Consider the following 18,322-nt stretch of genomic DNA (forward strand, 5'->3'; position numbering starts at 1 on the left):
ATATTTGCTATTAAATTTTCTAATTATGATTTTAAATTATTTTATTTGGTATGGAACACTAATTATTTACTTTTAGAGAAACAATGGAAAGTGTGTGTGTTTGGTGGATAGTAAACTAAATCAGTTGAAATGCAGGGCCTAACTTTTTTTTTTTTTTTTTAATAAAAACAAAAATTACCGTATGGGTTAAATTTAAGCATGTGTACAAACAGATAAAACTTGTATAGGAGGAGGAAAGATTCTGTGGGTAGAAGGACAAATGACAGGGAAAATGTGTAATAATTTATATATTATAATTGTGGACCAAAACAGGTCTTCTAACAGTTGGTGGTCCTCTTTTTGCCAAAAGCAAAAGAAGTTTGGTCCTCCTTTTTTTACCAAAAGCCAAAGGACTCAAACAAGGGGGAAAGTGCCCATATGAACTGTTTTGAATTAGAGGATTTCAGGGCCCTTGAGTCCCTGGAAGGATCCTGTCTCCCTCCCAACCCCTTTTAAAAAAATGTCTTCCTGCCTAACATGATAAAATCAGTTCTTACGATTTTCTTTTTCCTTCCACAGTGTGACCTTAGCAATATATTACCACATAAAGAACAGGTGAGCTCTTTTAAAACCTCTCTTGTTATTCCAGATAATTAATTTTCAAGGTTTAGTGTTAGGTAGCAAGTATAGATATTATTAGAATAAACTTTTAGAGTGCTTTTATTACACTATTGAAGACCCAAAAAGTGTTTGTTTATGTGGGTTGTATTGATATTTACTGTGTTAGAAATTAAATTTGAGAATTTAAAAATTAAAACCACTGTATGTCAAAACAGGGCTTTTATGGCACTATTGGCATTTTGAGCTAGGTAATATGGAGGGTTGTCCTGTGCGTGATAGGGTGTTTAGCAGTCCCCCTGATCTCTACTCACCAGATCCCAGTAGCACGTCTCCCTCCTTCCACAGTGTGTCCCCAGACATGGCCAGATGTCCCCTGGGGAACAAAATCACCCCTGATTGAGAACCCCAGTGTTACCGTGAATCATTTTTTTTTATTATTAAAAAGTAACTTTTCCACAACAAAAAAGTTGACTGAAAAGTATGTCATTGATTTACAGTTTTACAAATCTCTTTGCTCTGTGGCTTAATAGGAGACAGCTCATTCTTATACCCTGTCTTCAGTGATTTGTTTTGAAGAAACAATATGAAGACCCAGCCTCGTTAGATATATAGTTGGAAAAAGGTGTACTTTTAAAGCCTTCAGATATTGTGGATATTCTATGATACTTCACTAAAAGTCCACAAGTGCCAGTTTCTTAAATTATAAGGGAATTTTTTTATATATAACAGAATTTTAAATCATATCAGTGAACTTGTACTGTTAATACCCATTGATTTATCTTGCATGCTGAATAGATCTTTGTGTGCAGTTTTAGAATATTATGCATTGGTCGGTTGGAAAGCACTAGTTCACGTTTCTTTATACAGTGTCAAAAACGCACTTCTGTTAGGATCACCACCTGTCCTATCAGAAAAGCCTGTAAGTATTGAGAAGCTATTAAGCTTACAGTAGATGAAGCTTACAGTAAAAGGTACAAGTTTTCCAAAATCCTGATTTTTTTTTTTTAGCTTGATAGCCTGAATTTTATCATTGGCAACAAATACTTTATTTTTCTTGAAGTTTCAGGCTCACTTTGTTCATTTTTTTTAAAGATTTTATTTATTTGCGAGAGAGAGTGAGCAAGAGAGAGCAAAGGAGCAGGGGCAGAGGGAGAAGGAGAAGCAGACTCCCCTGCTGAGCAGGGAGCCCGATGCAGGGCTCGATCTCAGGACCCCAGGATCATGACCTGAGCCGAAGGCAGACACTTAACTGACTGAGCCACCTGGGCGCCCCCCCACCCCGCTTTGTTCATTTTTTAAAAAAATATTTTTAGATTTAATTTTAAGTAAACTCTACACCCAACATGGGGCTTGAACTCAGGACCTTGAGATCAGGAGTCCCATATTTTACCGACTGAGTCAGCCAGGCGCCCTCACTTTGTTCATTTTTAAGAGAATGTCAGTTGTACCTTAAAAAAAAAAGACGGTGCTCTGTGAAACAGTGGCTTATTCAGCTCATAGCTAAGTCACAAGTGCTTTTCCTTAGCTGTCTTTCAGCCTGCAGAAGTGGTTCATACATGCTTTCTACTTATTCAGAATATTAGAAGGATCGAGGTTTAATAACACTGTTAAATCTTACTGCTTTTTCAAGGATGTTCTTAAGTAGAGCAGAATGTTTTTTCAACTGCAAGCGGCAGCGAAGACCGGAATGACCAGGTGCGGCCGGGTACCACTGCCTTGGCTCATGCGCAGAAACAAGCAGTTCTACTCTCTGTTATGTTTATACAATCATTGCGGATGTCAGAAGTGTATGAGCAGTAACATCTTCAGTATTCCTATAAAAACAGTTTTGACTTCATGGGGGAGGCTCTGAAAAGGGGAGCCCTAGAGGCCTACAGACCACACCCCGGAAAACCACTGTGTAAATGGCCACAACATAGTAGGGTGGTAACCTTTTAAAAGACTGGTGTCTTTTACAATTAAAAAAAAAAAATCACATTTTAACTCAAACCATTTAAGAGAGACTAGAAGAAATACGTGGTAGTACATAATATAGAGAACTACAGAGAGGAAAAAAACGGAGAAAACATGAATTTCGTATTCACATTTATTAAATTGTAAAGCCTTTTTGCCCACCAGTACTGCTTTATAAAATGTTCTTATGTAGTCCGCTGTGGGCTTAGAGGGGTGAAAATATTTTTGGTTTACTAGCATTACCTGCCAGGGAAAGTCAGTGTTCTGAAAGACAGCTCTGCTTTGGCTGGTTGTGGTAGGAGAGACTTCAGAGGTCAGGAAACCGTCTGAAGGCCAAAATGCAAAAGAATTTGTAAAACTGTTTGCTTTGTTGAAAGTTAAGCTGCTTCCACTCCCCTCTCTACTCCCAGCAGGTACTTTACTAAGGTATTAATTCCTGAATTAATTTTTAAGATGCATGTTTTTATTTTATAGAGATGCAAATAGATCCTTGGATATTTTTGATGAGAGATCACATCCACTCACAGTAAGTGTCAGTTTTATTGAAGTTGTATTTTTCTTTCATGCACTTGAGTTTATTTCATGCTGGTTTGATTCGAAATTAATTACCAGGGGAAAATTACTCCCTCCAGCCTGAAGTCAAAATTGTCTTAAGTCTTCTTCCCTACCCCATGTTGTGTCTAATCATTTTACCAAAGGAATGCTGTATGAGGAATATGCTAGAGCAAGAGCTGAGCTGCAGCTTTGTAGAATCGGTGAGCCAGAGTGAGTGAATGTACCCAGATCACAGAAAGTGTATCTTTTTAAAAGATAAATTTCAGTAACTGCAAACAATATAAATATTTATAAATAAGCCTAACAAATATGTTATGATCTCTATGAAGAAAATTAGAAAATGATTTAAATATTAAATCCTTTAAAATAACAAATTTTTTTTTTTTAAGATTTTATTTATTTGTCAGAGAGAGTGAGCCCACAAGCAGAGGGAGAAGCAGGCTCCCCACTGAGCAAGGAGCCTGATGCGGGACTTGATCCCAGCACCCTGGGTCATGACCTGAGCTGAAGGCAGATGCTTAACTGACTGAGACACCCAGGTGTCCCTAAAATAACAATTTTGAGACGCACTTCCTCAGGTGCTCTACAGCCACATTTGGCTGGTGACTATCGCATAGGTCAGCAGAGACTTAGAGTCTTATGGTTTAGAGGAAACTGAAAATGTTTTTCTTTTCTTCTTTCTTTCTTTTTTTTTTTTTACGCTGTATTTATTTGAGAGCGTGTGCTGTGTGCACATGAGCAGACAGGCAAGCAGGGGGAGGGGAGAGGGAGAGAAAATCTCACACAGACTCCCTGCTGAGCGTGGAGCCCCACACAGGGCTTGATCTCACCACCCTGAGATCATGACCTTAGCTGAAACCAAGAGTTGGCTGCTCAACCGACTGAGACACCCAGGCACTCCAAAAATGTTTTTCAGAGTTGATTGCAGAGAAATACAACATGGTGATCAACCAGACTGTTGAGCCTAAAAATAGTTTACACTTAGAAAGGAATATATATAAATTTTCTGAGGTCACGCCTGTATTTTTCTTTAACGAATGGTGGTGAGTATTGAATCACTATGGTATTTTAAGATCCCATTGTTTGTATTTAAAAAACTAAAAGACATGTCACCTAATCAAAATCATTTTGGGCACGTGGGCCCAAATGCAAAGACTGCTGTATTATGGGCACTGAAGTGTTTTTCTTCGGTGGATACTTATACTGCATTTTTTTCTTCTTTCAGCGAGAGAAGGTTCCAGAGGAATACTTTAAGCATGATCCTGAACACAAATTTATTTACAGATTTGTTCGTACTCTTTTCAGTGCTGCACAGCTAACAGCTGAATGTGCAATAGTAACTTTGGTAAGATATTTCTTCTTTCTTAACAACTTGTTTCTTCAATTTCAGTCTTATGAACAGGGTATGGTCCTGCTTTTCACATAAAAGTAGGTTCCTGAAATGATCATCAGAAGTTTAAGAGAAACCTACTGAAAGTAAAATACACACCTTCAAGCTTAATAATATAATCATTATTTTTCAAAACGTTGCTGTTGCTTTTCTAATCACAAAAGAATTGCTATTAAAGGCAGCAGGAGAGATTTCTGGTTTCTCCCTCCATACCTTAGCACACAGATGTGCACACAGTACACACACGCACACACTCAGAAGGTGTGCTGGGGGAGCTGGGGTAGGACAGGGGCAGTAACAAAACCATCTGGTCCACAGGCAGAGACTCATGTGGTGTAGGTCTAAGCTGAGTCCCAGATTATCTCAGTATTTCCCACACAATTCTCACGTGTGTCCTGATTGAGAACTGTTGCCCTGAATTCTCTGTTCCTTGGATGATGGGTGTTCATCCATCCCTGGTGTCCTCTTGTGCCTGCCTGTGAAGCTGCCCAGGATTCTAGTGCCAGAAGTACTCAGAAAGGCTTTGCTAGTTAGCCTACTAAGCTACAGCTGTGTAAGGACCTTTGCGTTATCCACACCGAATTCCTGTGGTAAGATTTTATCATTTGAAAAATAAATTCTATTTAAGTGAGAGGCAGCTGGGGTTATTTTCACTCCTCTGTACAGCATACCTATGGGGGCAAGTTAACTGCATGGTCTGGAGGGAAAGAATACTTAAGTCAGTGCCTGTCCTCCTTTAGTATCCAGTTAGAATTTAGGAGAGGAGGCTTGTGCTTTTGAGTAGAAACCCCTCAGTGGGCACTCGGGCCCTTTCTTTGAGCTACAAACCATTTGGAGTGCTCAGCCCATGCTGGAGAGAGGCAGAGTGGTCCTCCCACATGGAGAGCAAGGCGATGCCGGAAGGAGAGCATCTGGGTTGGAAGAGGGGGAATTCCTTGTAGACAGGTTAAGCGTGACATACCCGTGAGGTGGCCGAGTGACACTGTCTAGTCATCACTTGAATATATGGACTGAGTATGAATCCGAGCTAGACGTAGGGAAGTTAAGAGTAGTAGCTGTTCAAATGCAGAGACGAGTATAGAAAAGTATAGAATAAAAAATGAATAGAAGCTAGATCTGTAAAGACTAACAGCATTTAAGGGACATGTCCTCAGAGGAGTGGCTAGAGTGGTAGGACCCAGGAGGGAATAAAAGAGATGCCAAGATGAGAGATTCAAGGAGAGAGTGGTTGAAAGGCCAAATGCCCGTCGCATGCCCGCTGAATACCAAGTCTGTGTCACTACTCTAAGTGTTGGGGACGGAGGGGAAAACAGGTGGAATAAGTTCTTGCCTTTATGTGGCTTATATTCTAGCGAGGAAGAGAGGAGTTGTTTTTTCGTTTGTTTTTTCAAGTGAGTGTTACCTGAGTATTTCAGATAGTGGTAAAAGCAAGAAGAGAAAGCAGTGTGAAGGGGTAAAGTGATCAGAGGGGCTCATCATTTCAGATAGCGCGATCAGGACGAGCCTCTTTGAAGAGGTAACACCTGAACCATGGCCTACCCGAGGAACAGGGTGAGCTCTGGCATTACAGGCACAGGGGGCAGATGCAAGACTCGGAGATGGGAACGTTTTGTGAGTGTTCAAGGAACAGCGAGGTGGCCACTGGTCAGAGGAAGGATGAGGGGAACAGCATGCGAGGTGAGGTCACAGGAGGGCAGTGGCGTATCTTCTGGGGCCTTGGAGCTCACAGGCCTGGGAGGAAGGGAAACTGTTACTTGTTCGACGGGAAACCTCTGGCAGATCTCGAGCAGGGTTCGACGGGAAACCTCTGGCAGATCTCGAGCAGGGGTATGAAGTGCTCTTCATTGAAGAGGCTGTCCTGGCTGCTCTGGGGACAACAGACTAGTGCGAGTCAGAGTGGAGGCGGAGAGGTAAGGAGGCAGTGCCAGCGATACAGCTGAGAAGTGAGGATAGAAATCAGTCAAATCACCAGTGCAGGTAGAGGTAACAAAAACTGGTGGTGGATTGGAACGGGATTAAGTCAAATGGAGGCCCCGGCAACGAGGCCAGTGTCAGTGCCCTTTCGGTTACTAGGGAAGGCTCTGGGAGTGCAGAGTTGGGCTGAAGGCACCGAGGACCTGGGGAGTGACAGCTGCAGGGCGGACTACCACGGGTTAGAAAGCTGATGGGAGATGAGAAGCCAGCATGAGGCATTTTTCTGTGAGCAAAATGAGAGGAAGCAGGCTGGGGCTGGAGCTGTGAGGGGGGCATAGGGGGCGGGTAGGGTGGGGGCAATGGGCAATGTAAATCCATTCATATTGGAGAAAATCTCTGGCAGAGAGGGAAAAAAGTCTTCAAAAAGAATTTTGTGAACAGTTCTGCACAAGTGGGATGGGATCACCGAAAGAAGAGTTACTAAAGTGAGAAGAAGGAAATCTCACTCCCACAGACACAGGAGAGCCGGTGGTATCAAGGAGGCTGGGCAGATTCCAAGTTTGCCAGTAAAGGGAATAGATAGGAAGTTGAGAGATGCCAGCGTTGTATAAGTGCCTTTAATTATTCCCATAAAGTAGAGAGTTGAACCTGGTAAAACCACATCAAGAAATCATTTCACTAGAATGACTAAAATTAAAAAGAATGACAATACCACGTGTCAGTAGGCACGCACAACCACTGCAACTTCCATGTATTCCTAGGGAAGGGGAACTGGTACCATCACTTCAGCTTGTTCATTTTTAGGATCCCTGAGAGGGCTGTTTGGGGGAACGGGAGCAGAATTTCACTAAGAACATATAACATTCAAGAACCATTTGTTTTTGCAAACAGTTGAGTTTGGAAAATATTGGCAAATCTGAGCTGGCAATCAGACAAACTTCAGACAATAAACACACTCTGAAATTGGACTTCTTGTCAAATGGCATATATGCTCTTCTTCAGAGAACCCTTTGAAGTTCAACAAATCACGGCTTATCTTTGTAATCTTTACTCGGCTGTTAGCTCTGCCCAGGGCCTGGTGGAGCGGACATTTGATAGGTGGGAGAGAGATCCTGGAGTCCTCTCACACAGAGGGTTTAGAGGAGTCTTGGGTGCAGAACCTGGCGGCTCTGTTAGCCCTTTAAAACCAACAGAATTGACTAAGCTGCAGGTAACGTAAGACAGAAACGAATTATAGTGAGATGATAATGGAGATGTGAAAATGAGGGGACAGGAGGACTGTCCTTTGTATGCATGTATGTTCCTTTAAAAGACATTATTAGGGGACTGCTTAACAGTTGTAAAGCCTCCAGCACACCTGTTTGTACTTGCCGTCCTGCCGTGCCACACAGCAGCCACTGGGGGGCACTCTTGACCACCAGTTTCTGTCTTCACACTTGTGCCACACAAGGACTACTTACTGTGAAAAGGGGAAAGCAAACATGTGCTCAGTATTAACCAGGGTTTTACATATTCAAGTATTGTGTAAAATGACCGTGTAATGACCAGCCAGATGTGGTACCTTGCACAGGATAGGCACTCAAGGGTTTATTGAACAACTCGAATCTGCAGTCAGTTGTATTGAATCAGTTCCGTTTATGAATGGGACAGTTAATAACCTGTCTTCAAGATGCCCTTTGCCGAGATGTCCATTCATTCCTGTGACCAAGGCTGGAAATTCACATGGGCAGAGTAGGCAACAGAAGTATCTGACCTACAACTGTGACCTGGCCTCTGGCTTTGGCTGGCGGGGCCGAGTCTTTGTAGACCTTTGTAAGAATAAAAGGCATGTCAAAAACAGATGAAATCTGTCATTCCTAACAGTTCTTATCACAGCACTTAAACTGAACTAAAATCAAAGATCAGTGCTCTACTTTTGCAGGTTTACTTAGAAAGGCTTTTAACTTATGCTGAGATCGACATTTGTCCCACTAACTGGAAAAGAATTGTTTTGGGAGCCATTCTTCTTGCCTCCAAGGTTTGGGACGATCAGGCCGTGTGGAATGTGGACTACTGCCAGATCCTCAAGGACATTACAGTTGAGGACATGTGAGTTGTAAGGTTTTGGTGAACTTTCTAACCATTTTCCAGTGCCTCCTTTGCTCCAGTAAAGTGTACATTTTAAGAAATATTTTTAAAGGTTACATTGTGCAAAGAACTGAAATAGGTATAAAATTACAGATTTCCTATCTGGCTATGGTATAACAATTCATATTTCCCATCATTAATCGCTAGGTCTTGATGTGTTATTGTTTTAATAATCTGCTTGGTAAATTGAAGTGTATATTTCTGCTGGTTTTTGGCATACATTTTACGGGCTTACACTCAATACAGTATTATAAATATCTTCATGGCTTTCTTAAAGCTGCCTACCAGTTCCAGTCCATTTTAAAGAGGCCTATGTCTGACCTTTAAAATAAATGGCCACTGTTAAGGTCTTAGGGCCTCTAGAACATTGAGAGTTTGTACCTTCAACCTGAGCCAGCTTTTGCTGGTGATTCTCCTATTTTTATCTGAAGTTCTGTTGTTACAGAAACCATGGTACAAAAGTAGCCACGTGTATGAAGGTTTCAGATCCCAGTGCTCCTGCCTCCTCCCATACTAGGAGTATGGCACCTGTTTAAAAATAGGTCTGAGGACTCAGTTAGGAAGCTCCTATTTCTCAGGTCCCAAAAAGCATCACTGGGACATCACCCAGTGCTTGTCGCATTCAAAAATCTCCTGGGGCACTCAGCAACCATAGCAGTGCTTCGTGGGGCCTTCCGTCAACCGGGAGGGTGCTCCTCACAGGTGGCGTGCTGACATGGGAGTCGAACACCAGACTAAGGAGGGCTTTCGGTCTGGCCACAATGGCTTCCGTGAAGGGCCCTGAGGGTGGTAGGCAGGATGAGCCAGCGAGGTATTTCCAGTAGATTCGTAGATTCTCGAAGTGCCCACCTGAGAGTGAAAATGGCTTTGTGGGTGGCATTTGGGAAAATGTGGAAGAACATGTCTTGATTGTATGGGACAGCATAGGAAGATTAAGATCATGGCAGGCAGTGGCAAGTTTGTTTTTGTTACCTTTGCCCGTTACTCTAGATAAGATTGTCATTCAGAATTACCAAAGTGCGTATTTACAACTGAAGTGAGGATACTTAAGACTGGGAGAAGAGACCAGTGATGGTGGTGGCCGTCCTAATGGCTTTTGATAATAGTGGACACTGAGTGGGCATGAAGCTGTTGCTTGCAGCCATGGTAGCAAATGGTGTTATGGCAAATAATGGGTTTGAAATGAATAAAAGTACTTTTGCAAGTTGCAGAAACTAAAGTGACTTTGATCACCACTGTCATCAGCATGCAAACTCTGGTCCCTTGAAGGAAGAAAAATTTGTAATCATGAACACTAGCCCTACCATGGTGGCAACTGAAATTTTCTCAAAACCTTCAGTGAAACTGGCTGGGACTCTGATTCTAGTGAAAACCTCAGAACATGCTGGGAAGTGTGTGAGCTCGTAAGAGTGACTTTCCAGGAGCAGTGATGGCAGTGTCTAGCTACGGGAAGACCAATTCCAAACGATATTTTTTGTGTATAAACAGAGAAGCACCAGGAGCTATGTTAATAATAATAAGCTGCTTTTGTTTATGATCTTTGGAAATTGGAAAGCATTACAACAAAGTGTTTAATACACATTTTATTCCCCCGCTGTTGACTTCGATTTGTAATAGTCTCATTTTGAGTCTAAATTGAAAAATTGGTGTCTATCAGCTTTTTCTTCAAACTTTTCCAACATCTATGTTTTAGAATATATTCCCCTTCAAAAGAATACGTTAAACTGAGCAGCTGCTATTCAGAAGATTTGCTGTGCCTGTAAATGGTGTGCTATTCAGCCGTTTGGCTATTTAAAAAACAAAAAACCCAGAAGATGCACATTCTATAGGCATAATGCTTTTCTCCAGTGATTAAACCTTTATTAATAGACATGTTAATCCTATGAAGTACTGTATTTCCACACAATTAAAATGTATTAGTGGAGAAAATATAAAAGGGATAGTGAAGTGCATTTATTCCTGTATAAATTAAGTCCTGATTAGCTGATTATCAAAACATTATCTGATTTACATTTCTATAGACTTACAGCCATATGAACAGGAAATTAAATTTGGAAGTAGGTTCAATCAGGTTTAAAATTCAACAAATGAGAAGCTCATCTCTGCTCATATTCTGAACGTTCTCCGGGCCGTACAGGAGAACATCAACATTTGTTGAGCGAGCCAATGGATAAAATACTAACACTTTTTAAAACTGAGAAACCAAATATGTTATAAAGTAAGCTGCTCATGTTTGTTCGGGTATTTATGGTTTTTATGTAATTCTCTAAAGGATGTCTGTGAAAGTGGTCAATTTTATATTAATTTACTTAAACACTGGACAAGTGAGCCCGTATGGTCATGTGGAGCAAAGGACTGCTCCCAACATTTCCTTTCCTGTTTTATCCAGCTCGCCCCCTGTGGGTGTGTGCCTTCTGTTCTGCCGAGGGGGTGGTGCCACGTCTTGGGGTTGAGTTCCCAACGGGAGAGAAAGGCTGTTTGAGTCCAGTGCTCTACAAGAGGTCAGATCATAGTGAGTTTAGTTGAGCCAAGACATCTCTGATCGTTCTGCCCTCCAAAGTTTAAAAAAGTGCATCCTGTCCTGTCAGAGTGACAATTTCTAGCCGTAGTAAAATGAAGGTGAACAGAGACTTGCATTTATATATGCCCTTTGACATAGCCCCATGCGCTGGGGCAGGGGGAGGGGATTCCCTTTTCCATCCAACGTAGCTTATTTATTTATTTATTTATTTGAGATGAATCCTTGTTGCTTCAAGAGTTTTTCCCCCTCAGAGATAATAGCAGTGGCTCTCGATGGATCCATTTGTTGCCGTGGTGATGTGCCCACTCCTTTTGTTGGCGCGGCTCTACTTCAATAAGCCCCTTCCTGTTATCGGCCCGGTGAAAATGTCTGCAAGTTCTTCAGAGCTAATAAACAGCATACATCATTCCTTTCATCTGATCACTATAGTGGGGCCTTGTGAGTGAGCGTGGAGCATGAATCGTACAGCTGCACTAATGGAACTCTGAAGAATGAGCCCCTGAGTCAGCAGCAGGAGTGCATAAGAGGGCCATAACCTCTTCCCCCTTGTCCCAAACTCAAAGTGCTGGGATGCAGAAAGGACCACAAATAGCTGCACCTTGTTTGAACGTTTGTGTACTAATCCACTGGGTAGCCTCTGTTTGTTCCAAAACAGAATGTAGAGCCTTCCCAGTGGCTCAGAATGATACTTTTGAAGATAGCCCGGTTGACTAAACTTGTCTTGCGTTGGTTTTGTCGTCCTCCCCCAGGAACGAGATGGAAAGGCATTTTCTGGAGCTACTTCAATTTAATATTAATGTTCCTGCCAGTGTTTATGCCAAATACTACTTTGACCTTCGCTCCTTAGCAGATGACAACAACTTGAATTTTCTATTTGCTCCTCTTAGCAAAGAAAGAGCACAAAACCTAGAGGTAAGGCTGTGAAATCATTAGTCAGGGTTTTCTGTCAGCCACCAAAACCAGCATCTCTCGCTAAATCTCATTAAGCAGTGATTAGCAAAATGGAAAGCTTTTAAATTAACACATCGGAGAACTCATTAACCCTTTGGTGGCATATTTCCTGTCTTTTATGATTTATATAAGGATCTCACATTATTTTTAAAAAGTATATAGATATTTCTTGTGACCATAATTCAGAATATTTTAAGTCAAATTTAACCTGTCCTTTTTTTTTCAGATTTAACGTGTTCTTAATGGTTTTCCATTTGAACCTCTACCCTTCCATATAATCATACATGAATTTCTTATGATTGTATCTGTAATCATATCTATGTACATAATAATTTGTGATTGTATCCCTAATCGTATCTCTGTACTCACTGTTCTTTTTAAGATTTTATTTATTTGGGAGAGAGAGACAGAGTGAGCATGAGCAGAGGGAGAGGGAGAAGCAGACTCCCTGCTGAGCGGGGAGCAACGCAGGGCTTAATCCCAGTACCCTGAGATCATGCCCTGAGCCCAGAGGCAGATGCTTAACCGACTGTGTCACCCAGGCACCCCCTCTACCTACCATTCTTAACAGTCTTTTATTCAGTTTGCAAATTCATGCCAGTGTTTTCTACAGATAATACAGTTCAGTCCCATGAGTTTATTAGACAAAGCATCCGTGGCTCACCTGAGACTCAGACTGTATAATGTGTGTTTCAAGTACTGCCGTAGAGACCCCATGGGTTTTTAATGGAAATGGTAATGTATATGAAACAAAGGAATTATGGTTTGTAACTATTAGTGAACATACAGCAAAATTATTCACAACTGAAATTTCAAAACACACTTAAAATAGACACTTTCTGTGGTACCTTGGTGTAGTTTTACAATAGGTATTTTCTACCATGGTTAATGTGCAAGTGAAATATGCACTTTTTGGTGCTTCGGTCATTAGACCTCTGACCTTCCAATAAAGTCCAGACACGCCTGCCCTGTTAGAATTTGCTTTGAGGATGTAATAACCAATGAAGACTAGAAGTTGAATGGCTGCGTAAATGCTGATTTTTGCCCAGGTGTATGTTCATTAAGTTGAAGGAACAAGTGTACAGGGAGCAGGTGATACTGCTGTTAGGAGCCTGTCAAAATATCTTTGACATCTTTGGAACCCAGTTTGTAAATAAGCAAATTCTTTGCCCAGTGATCTAATCATGGCCTTTTAAGGATATTACCTTAGTGAATTGGCAGGAAGTAGCATCCCCAGAATCTGGGAGTGTAGACCTCCACGATTCAAAGTAGCAGAACTGTGAACTATCTAAAGGAGAGTGGCTGTGTGGCCTATCAGTGATGCTTTTTGGTTTTTCTTAAGGTTGGAACCCTTTTTTAAATTGTTCTTGTGTTCTATTTCATTGACTTTCCCAGGCCATTTCCAGATTGTGTGAAGACAAATACAAAGACTTGTGTAGAGCTGCTATGAGAAGGTCTTTCAGCGCTGATAACTTCATTGGTGTTCAGCGCTCTAATGCCATCCTCTCTTAAGGGAGAAGGGAGGGGCTGTAACATCATGAACCCCTCAATCTACAAGGACTGGAGAAATACCACCTCTCCTGCTCAAAAACCAGCAAAGTTAATATTTTCATCTAAAAGACAGACCTCGAATTCAAGAGACTCGTGGACCGCCAGGATTATGCTCATAGGAAAGAATGGGACCTTGTCAATGCAACACTCTTTTGTCCTTTTTAATGTAAACAGAGTTACAAAAACCACTCCAAAGCAAAAGCTCCAACCCACACACAGATATTTGCTTACTATGTAGGCTGATAGCTGTGAACTAAGTGAGGGTTTTTTTTTTTTAATAGTTTAAATTTTTAGACTTTAAAGACACTAACTATATAACTTTTATGTTTTTCCAATTTTTTGCCCCCCCCCTCCCCCCAATATTGCTGCATATTTCTTTAGAATCAATGCAGTATTACGATGAAAACATGGGACTCCTAACAACTCATAAAGCCACTTAGGAACAGACTGTAGCATTGTTAGGTATTGAAGGGTTTTTCCTCCCTACTTTATCACTGAAGCTGCTAGTCATTATTGGCAATCAGTTTAAACCAAAAAGCTGCTGAATAACACTTGTCATTCAAATTCTTTGCAAGCACTACTTATTAGCATATTAGTATGTTTAGGATCATAAACAGAGAAAGTATGTTATCAGTGATTATCTACTTCTGTTGGGTCCATGCTGCATTTCTTGTGAACTATAATGGTGCTTCTCATTTTCTGATGATTTTCCTCTTTATTAAACACACATATTAAAGGATATTTTCATAATTCCAACCAACATGGTGGTCCAGTGGTAACAAGCAGGTAGTGAAAAGGTGTCCTGAAAATCTTAGTGCAACTTTAAGCTTTAATATAGTGTGCTTGGGCCCTCTGGGGCACTGCTGAAGTATAAATGCTACCAACTTAGAAAATGTCATTTGAAAGTTTAATTACATTTCTTGTAAACTTACCTAGTTTTGTAAATTTTAAATATTAAGCTTTTCATTTTAATTTTTTGTTTCAGCCCCTCTTGAAGATGGCACACATTGGCTGAAACAAAAAATTAAAATGAAAAGCTTAAAATTTAAAATTTACAAGACTGGGTAAGTTTATAAGAAATAACTAAACTTTCAAATGGTGTTTTATAAGTTCATAGCATTTATTCTTCCACAGGTATCAAAGCTTAAAACTGCACTAAGACTGGAGGGATGCTTTGTACGTTCATAGACGTGCCCTCCCCTTTTAAAATCATTCTTTGCAGGGCTGTGCTGTTTACCTGCTTTGGTCACCTGAATTTCTTTTTTTCTACATTTGTAAAGAGTATGAAGAGCAGTGGTAATTCACATGTAACAAACCTAAAGGAACTGGACTCTAATAGTAGTGATCTGAAAGTAGGTGATCTGAAACAGCTCTTCTAGCCTACCTGGTAACCTGGCTGGAAGGGTCTCATTTCGAGTCCTGCTGTTTAAGAGCAACCCTCACCTCAGGCTTTAAAGGGCAGGGAATTAAGTAATCAATCTTCTAGGAGATTGGTAATGATGTCACTTAAACTTGAAATGTTAAAAAAAGATTAGTGTTCTTAACCATGTGAAATCTTTCTCCTACCTTCTCAAATGTAATCCTAGGAATTTTGCCTGTAAACATAGCCTTTCTGGGCCAGGAATACTTTCTCTCAGTATAGCAAGGCTTCATATTATATTGAGTGCTGCAGGTTCCATCATTTTTAAAGGACAGACACACAAATGATAACAGTATATGAAATATTACAATCTACCACCTCAAAAAATTGTTTATGGAGTTCGGAGCTTGGAGAGTCAAGTATTGATTGCAGTTTTATTTTGAAAAGAATGCTACAACTTACGTGGTTTTTCTTCCTCATGTTTATATTAAAAGCTAATAAACTCTATTTTAATTAAAATATGGCTAGTGTGTTTATAACCTTTCAGTTCACATAGCATTACATCTCTGCCTAACTTCAGTGCTTTCAGTCAGCTCTAATGGCGAGTGGGGTCTTAAAGCATTTTCAAACTCACCATTCATGATTTGGTTTGACCCTTGCCTCTAGTTACAGTGTCATCGTGTATTTCTTTGGCTTCTGCTCTCTTCCACCTGAAGATCATGTCGTACACTTGGAATCACTGGCCGCAGGACTCCGAGGCATTGTGCAGGAGATGGCATCTTTGGACAGCTAATTATTGTGCCAAGAGGGAAAAAAGCACACTGGAAGATTAAATTAGGTGGAATATACCAGAGAGAGAGGAATTACAGGAATAGTATAGAAACAGAATGTGAGTTATATGAGGATTTTAAGCAGTTAAAATCTAGGAAAGTAAATGGAAGAACTACATTTGTGGTTGCTGTAAAGAAAAACCACCCACATGTTTTGACTTTAAAATACCCTCACATTTCAGTGAGAAATATGGCCAGATCTTCATAAGGCTTAAGACCCTAGCCACCCAGGTTGAGCAATACTCTAAACCCTGACAATCTTGCTGTATTTTCATCCACCTTAATTCACTACCGAAGGTCAAATCTTCAGCAGATCACTTTGTTGTTGATAAACTGCTGACGAGTTTCAATGATCTGATTTCATTCAGAGGGGCAATCTACCAGAAATCACTGTAAGACACTACCCCTTACTGTGCCAACTACTAAGCATAGTGCTGACAGGAGTGGTCAAAGGTTGAATAAAAATCTGGGAGGGGAGGAACCCTGGACATGACTAGCTTCAAGCGCAAGTTGGTAGAATAAGTCGAATCACAAATCGTTCTTTCCCTTTTGGCTTTAATTCTCAATGGCAGTACGGCCATTTTGATACATAGGAAATTGAGTCAAACGTAGGGTAAAAGTAATAAACATCCCTGAAAGCTAGCAAGTTCTCTGACAGAGGGCATAGAAACTAGTCACTAGTAGAGCAGTAACTACGGCAGTTTTCTCAGGGCTTCGTGACTAGGAAGAGTTTGTTCCCCAAATAAGACTATAAAAGAATATCTTAACTACCTCAACTCCTTTATCTTCAGTTTTAGTTTTTTTTTCCTTATTGGAATACTGACTTCGGTGAAACTTTGATATATTGTGAACTGAGTTTTTAAGTCTTACAAGGGGAAGACAAAGGTCTGAAATACATGTCTGAGCCAAATGAAATTGACATTTTTATAGCTCAAAAATGGTTGCTCTCCAGCAGACATTCTTAAGGCCCAATGCTTCTGGTTAAAGAGAAACTTGCTTCTTGCTGTATCAGATTCCATCACGACCTTCTCTTCGACATTTACTCTTAATGTACCCCATGTATGCCCATACATTATTGAAATGCAACACCACTGAATCTTGGTTTTATAACAGTTCAAGGTTCATTTCCTGGTTTCGTTTTCCCATATGTATAAATACACTATTCCTTGATTTTAAAAAAGAATGCTGAAGCTAGTATTTATGGGAGAACCATTCCCTCTCTATCCATGCCATACAATGTTTTTGGAGAAGTCTTGAGCCACAGCATATGAATTAGCTAAAATCTTTCATCACCAAGACCTCTCTACTCACGTGGGAAATGACTACAACTGCTGCCTCACCCAGAAGCTGCGTTCTTGAGTACAGGGCTACCTCGAAATGCACTTGAATCTGTAGATAACATGCCGCATCTATCGAGGTAAGGATTCGATTGCCTGAAGTCTTACCTAGTTGTTAGCCACTTACTAACCTGGTTGGCCAGACACTGTGACCGCAAGAAAGCAAAAGATCTAGGAGCCCTTCAGCAAAGCCGATTCCTGTAGATCACAGGTGCAAGCAGCTTGGTTTCAGAGGCAATTTCCACTATTTTTAAGAATACGTACTTAATGTGATACAAATTTTAAGAATACTGGTTTGTGGTTGGGGATCTCTAGGGTGCAGAAAGAATTAAAAAAAACGAAGAGGAATCTGACATCAAATGAAAAAGGCTTAACGTTCTTTTTAAGAAGGAACAGGTTAGGTGTTAATGATTTTAACTGCTGGGAAGGGAACTAAGTAATCTGAATGGATTAGAGAAATCTGGTGATCGCCGCAGAACCTAAGGTCCTCAAGAAGGTTATCAATGGCATCCACTTCAAGACCTCAAATTATTCTGCTAGTAGTTTTGTTTTGGGGTTTTTTTGGGTGGTTTTTGTTTGTTTTTTGTTTTTTTTTTTTTTTTAGAGAGAGTCATCAAGCATTGGGGCAGGGGATAGGGGTAGAGGGAGGAAGAAAGAAAGAATCTTAAACAGGCTCCACACCCAGCCCAGAGCCTGAGGCAGGGCTTGATCTCACCACCCTGAGATCATGACCTGAGCCAAAATCAAGACTTGGATGTTTAACCAACTGAGTCACCAGGTACCCCTGCTAGCTTTTTCTTAAAACATCTATTCCTTCATCATCTTACCATTCTCAATTCTACTAACCTTCTAGCCCCCCAGATGGGGGCCCCATTATCTCCTCATTTTGGAATGGAGTCTCAAAAGCAGATTTCATTGTGTTCCCCTCCCGCTGATTAGAGTCCTCCCTCAATAAGATCATCTCCCCTCTGCTAGTATCCAGTGGCAATGCTTGATGTTGGTTACTACTATGACCCACTTCCCAAGCATTTCTACCAGGTTCCAGGAAATACAGGATTTATGTGGCTTCCAGGCCAACCGGCCCCTTGGAATCCTCTATAGTCACCTACTTGAGAGAGCTCCTGGTTTCCCCAAAGCAGCTGATCCCTGCACACTACCCTTGTTCACTCCCCTGACCTGCCCACAACCTGAGGTGGATCTCCTCGGGTCTCAGCAGCATCTCCACCTTCCAGC

The 18,322-nt window shown here is 41.0% G+C and overlaps 1 protein-coding gene across 2 annotated transcripts in view; it reads left to right on the forward strand.

The window, feature by feature from the left end:
• CCNYL1 (cyclin Y like 1) overlaps positions 1-15,441 on the forward strand; it is a 36,018-nt gene extending 20,577 nt beyond the window's left edge. Inside the window, exons 5-10 of one of the 2 annotated variants that reach the window (XM_026492072.4) lie at positions 559-594; positions 3,028-3,079; positions 4,334-4,453; positions 8,334-8,500; positions 11,810-11,972; positions 13,407-15,441. In XM_026492072.4, the coding sequence (XP_026347857.2) occupies positions 559-594; positions 3,028-3,079; positions 4,334-4,453; positions 8,334-8,500; positions 11,810-11,972; positions 13,407-13,523 (655 nt within the window). In that variant the 3' untranslated portion in view covers positions 13,524-15,441. The remainder of the gene's footprint in view (positions 1-558; positions 595-3,027; positions 3,080-4,333; positions 4,454-8,333; positions 8,501-11,809; positions 11,973-13,406) is intronic. The other variant, XM_026492073.4, reaches the window with a different exon arrangement.
• The last annotated feature ends 2,881 nt before the right edge of the window (positions 15,442-18,322 follow it).

The sequence above is a fragment of the Ursus arctos genome, unplaced genomic scaffold, assembly GCF_023065955.2.
Source record: "Ursus arctos isolate Adak ecotype North America unplaced genomic scaffold, UrsArc2.0 scaffold_1, whole genome shotgun sequence".
Lineage (NCBI taxonomy): Eukaryota > Metazoa > Chordata > Mammalia > Carnivora > Ursidae > Ursus > Ursus arctos.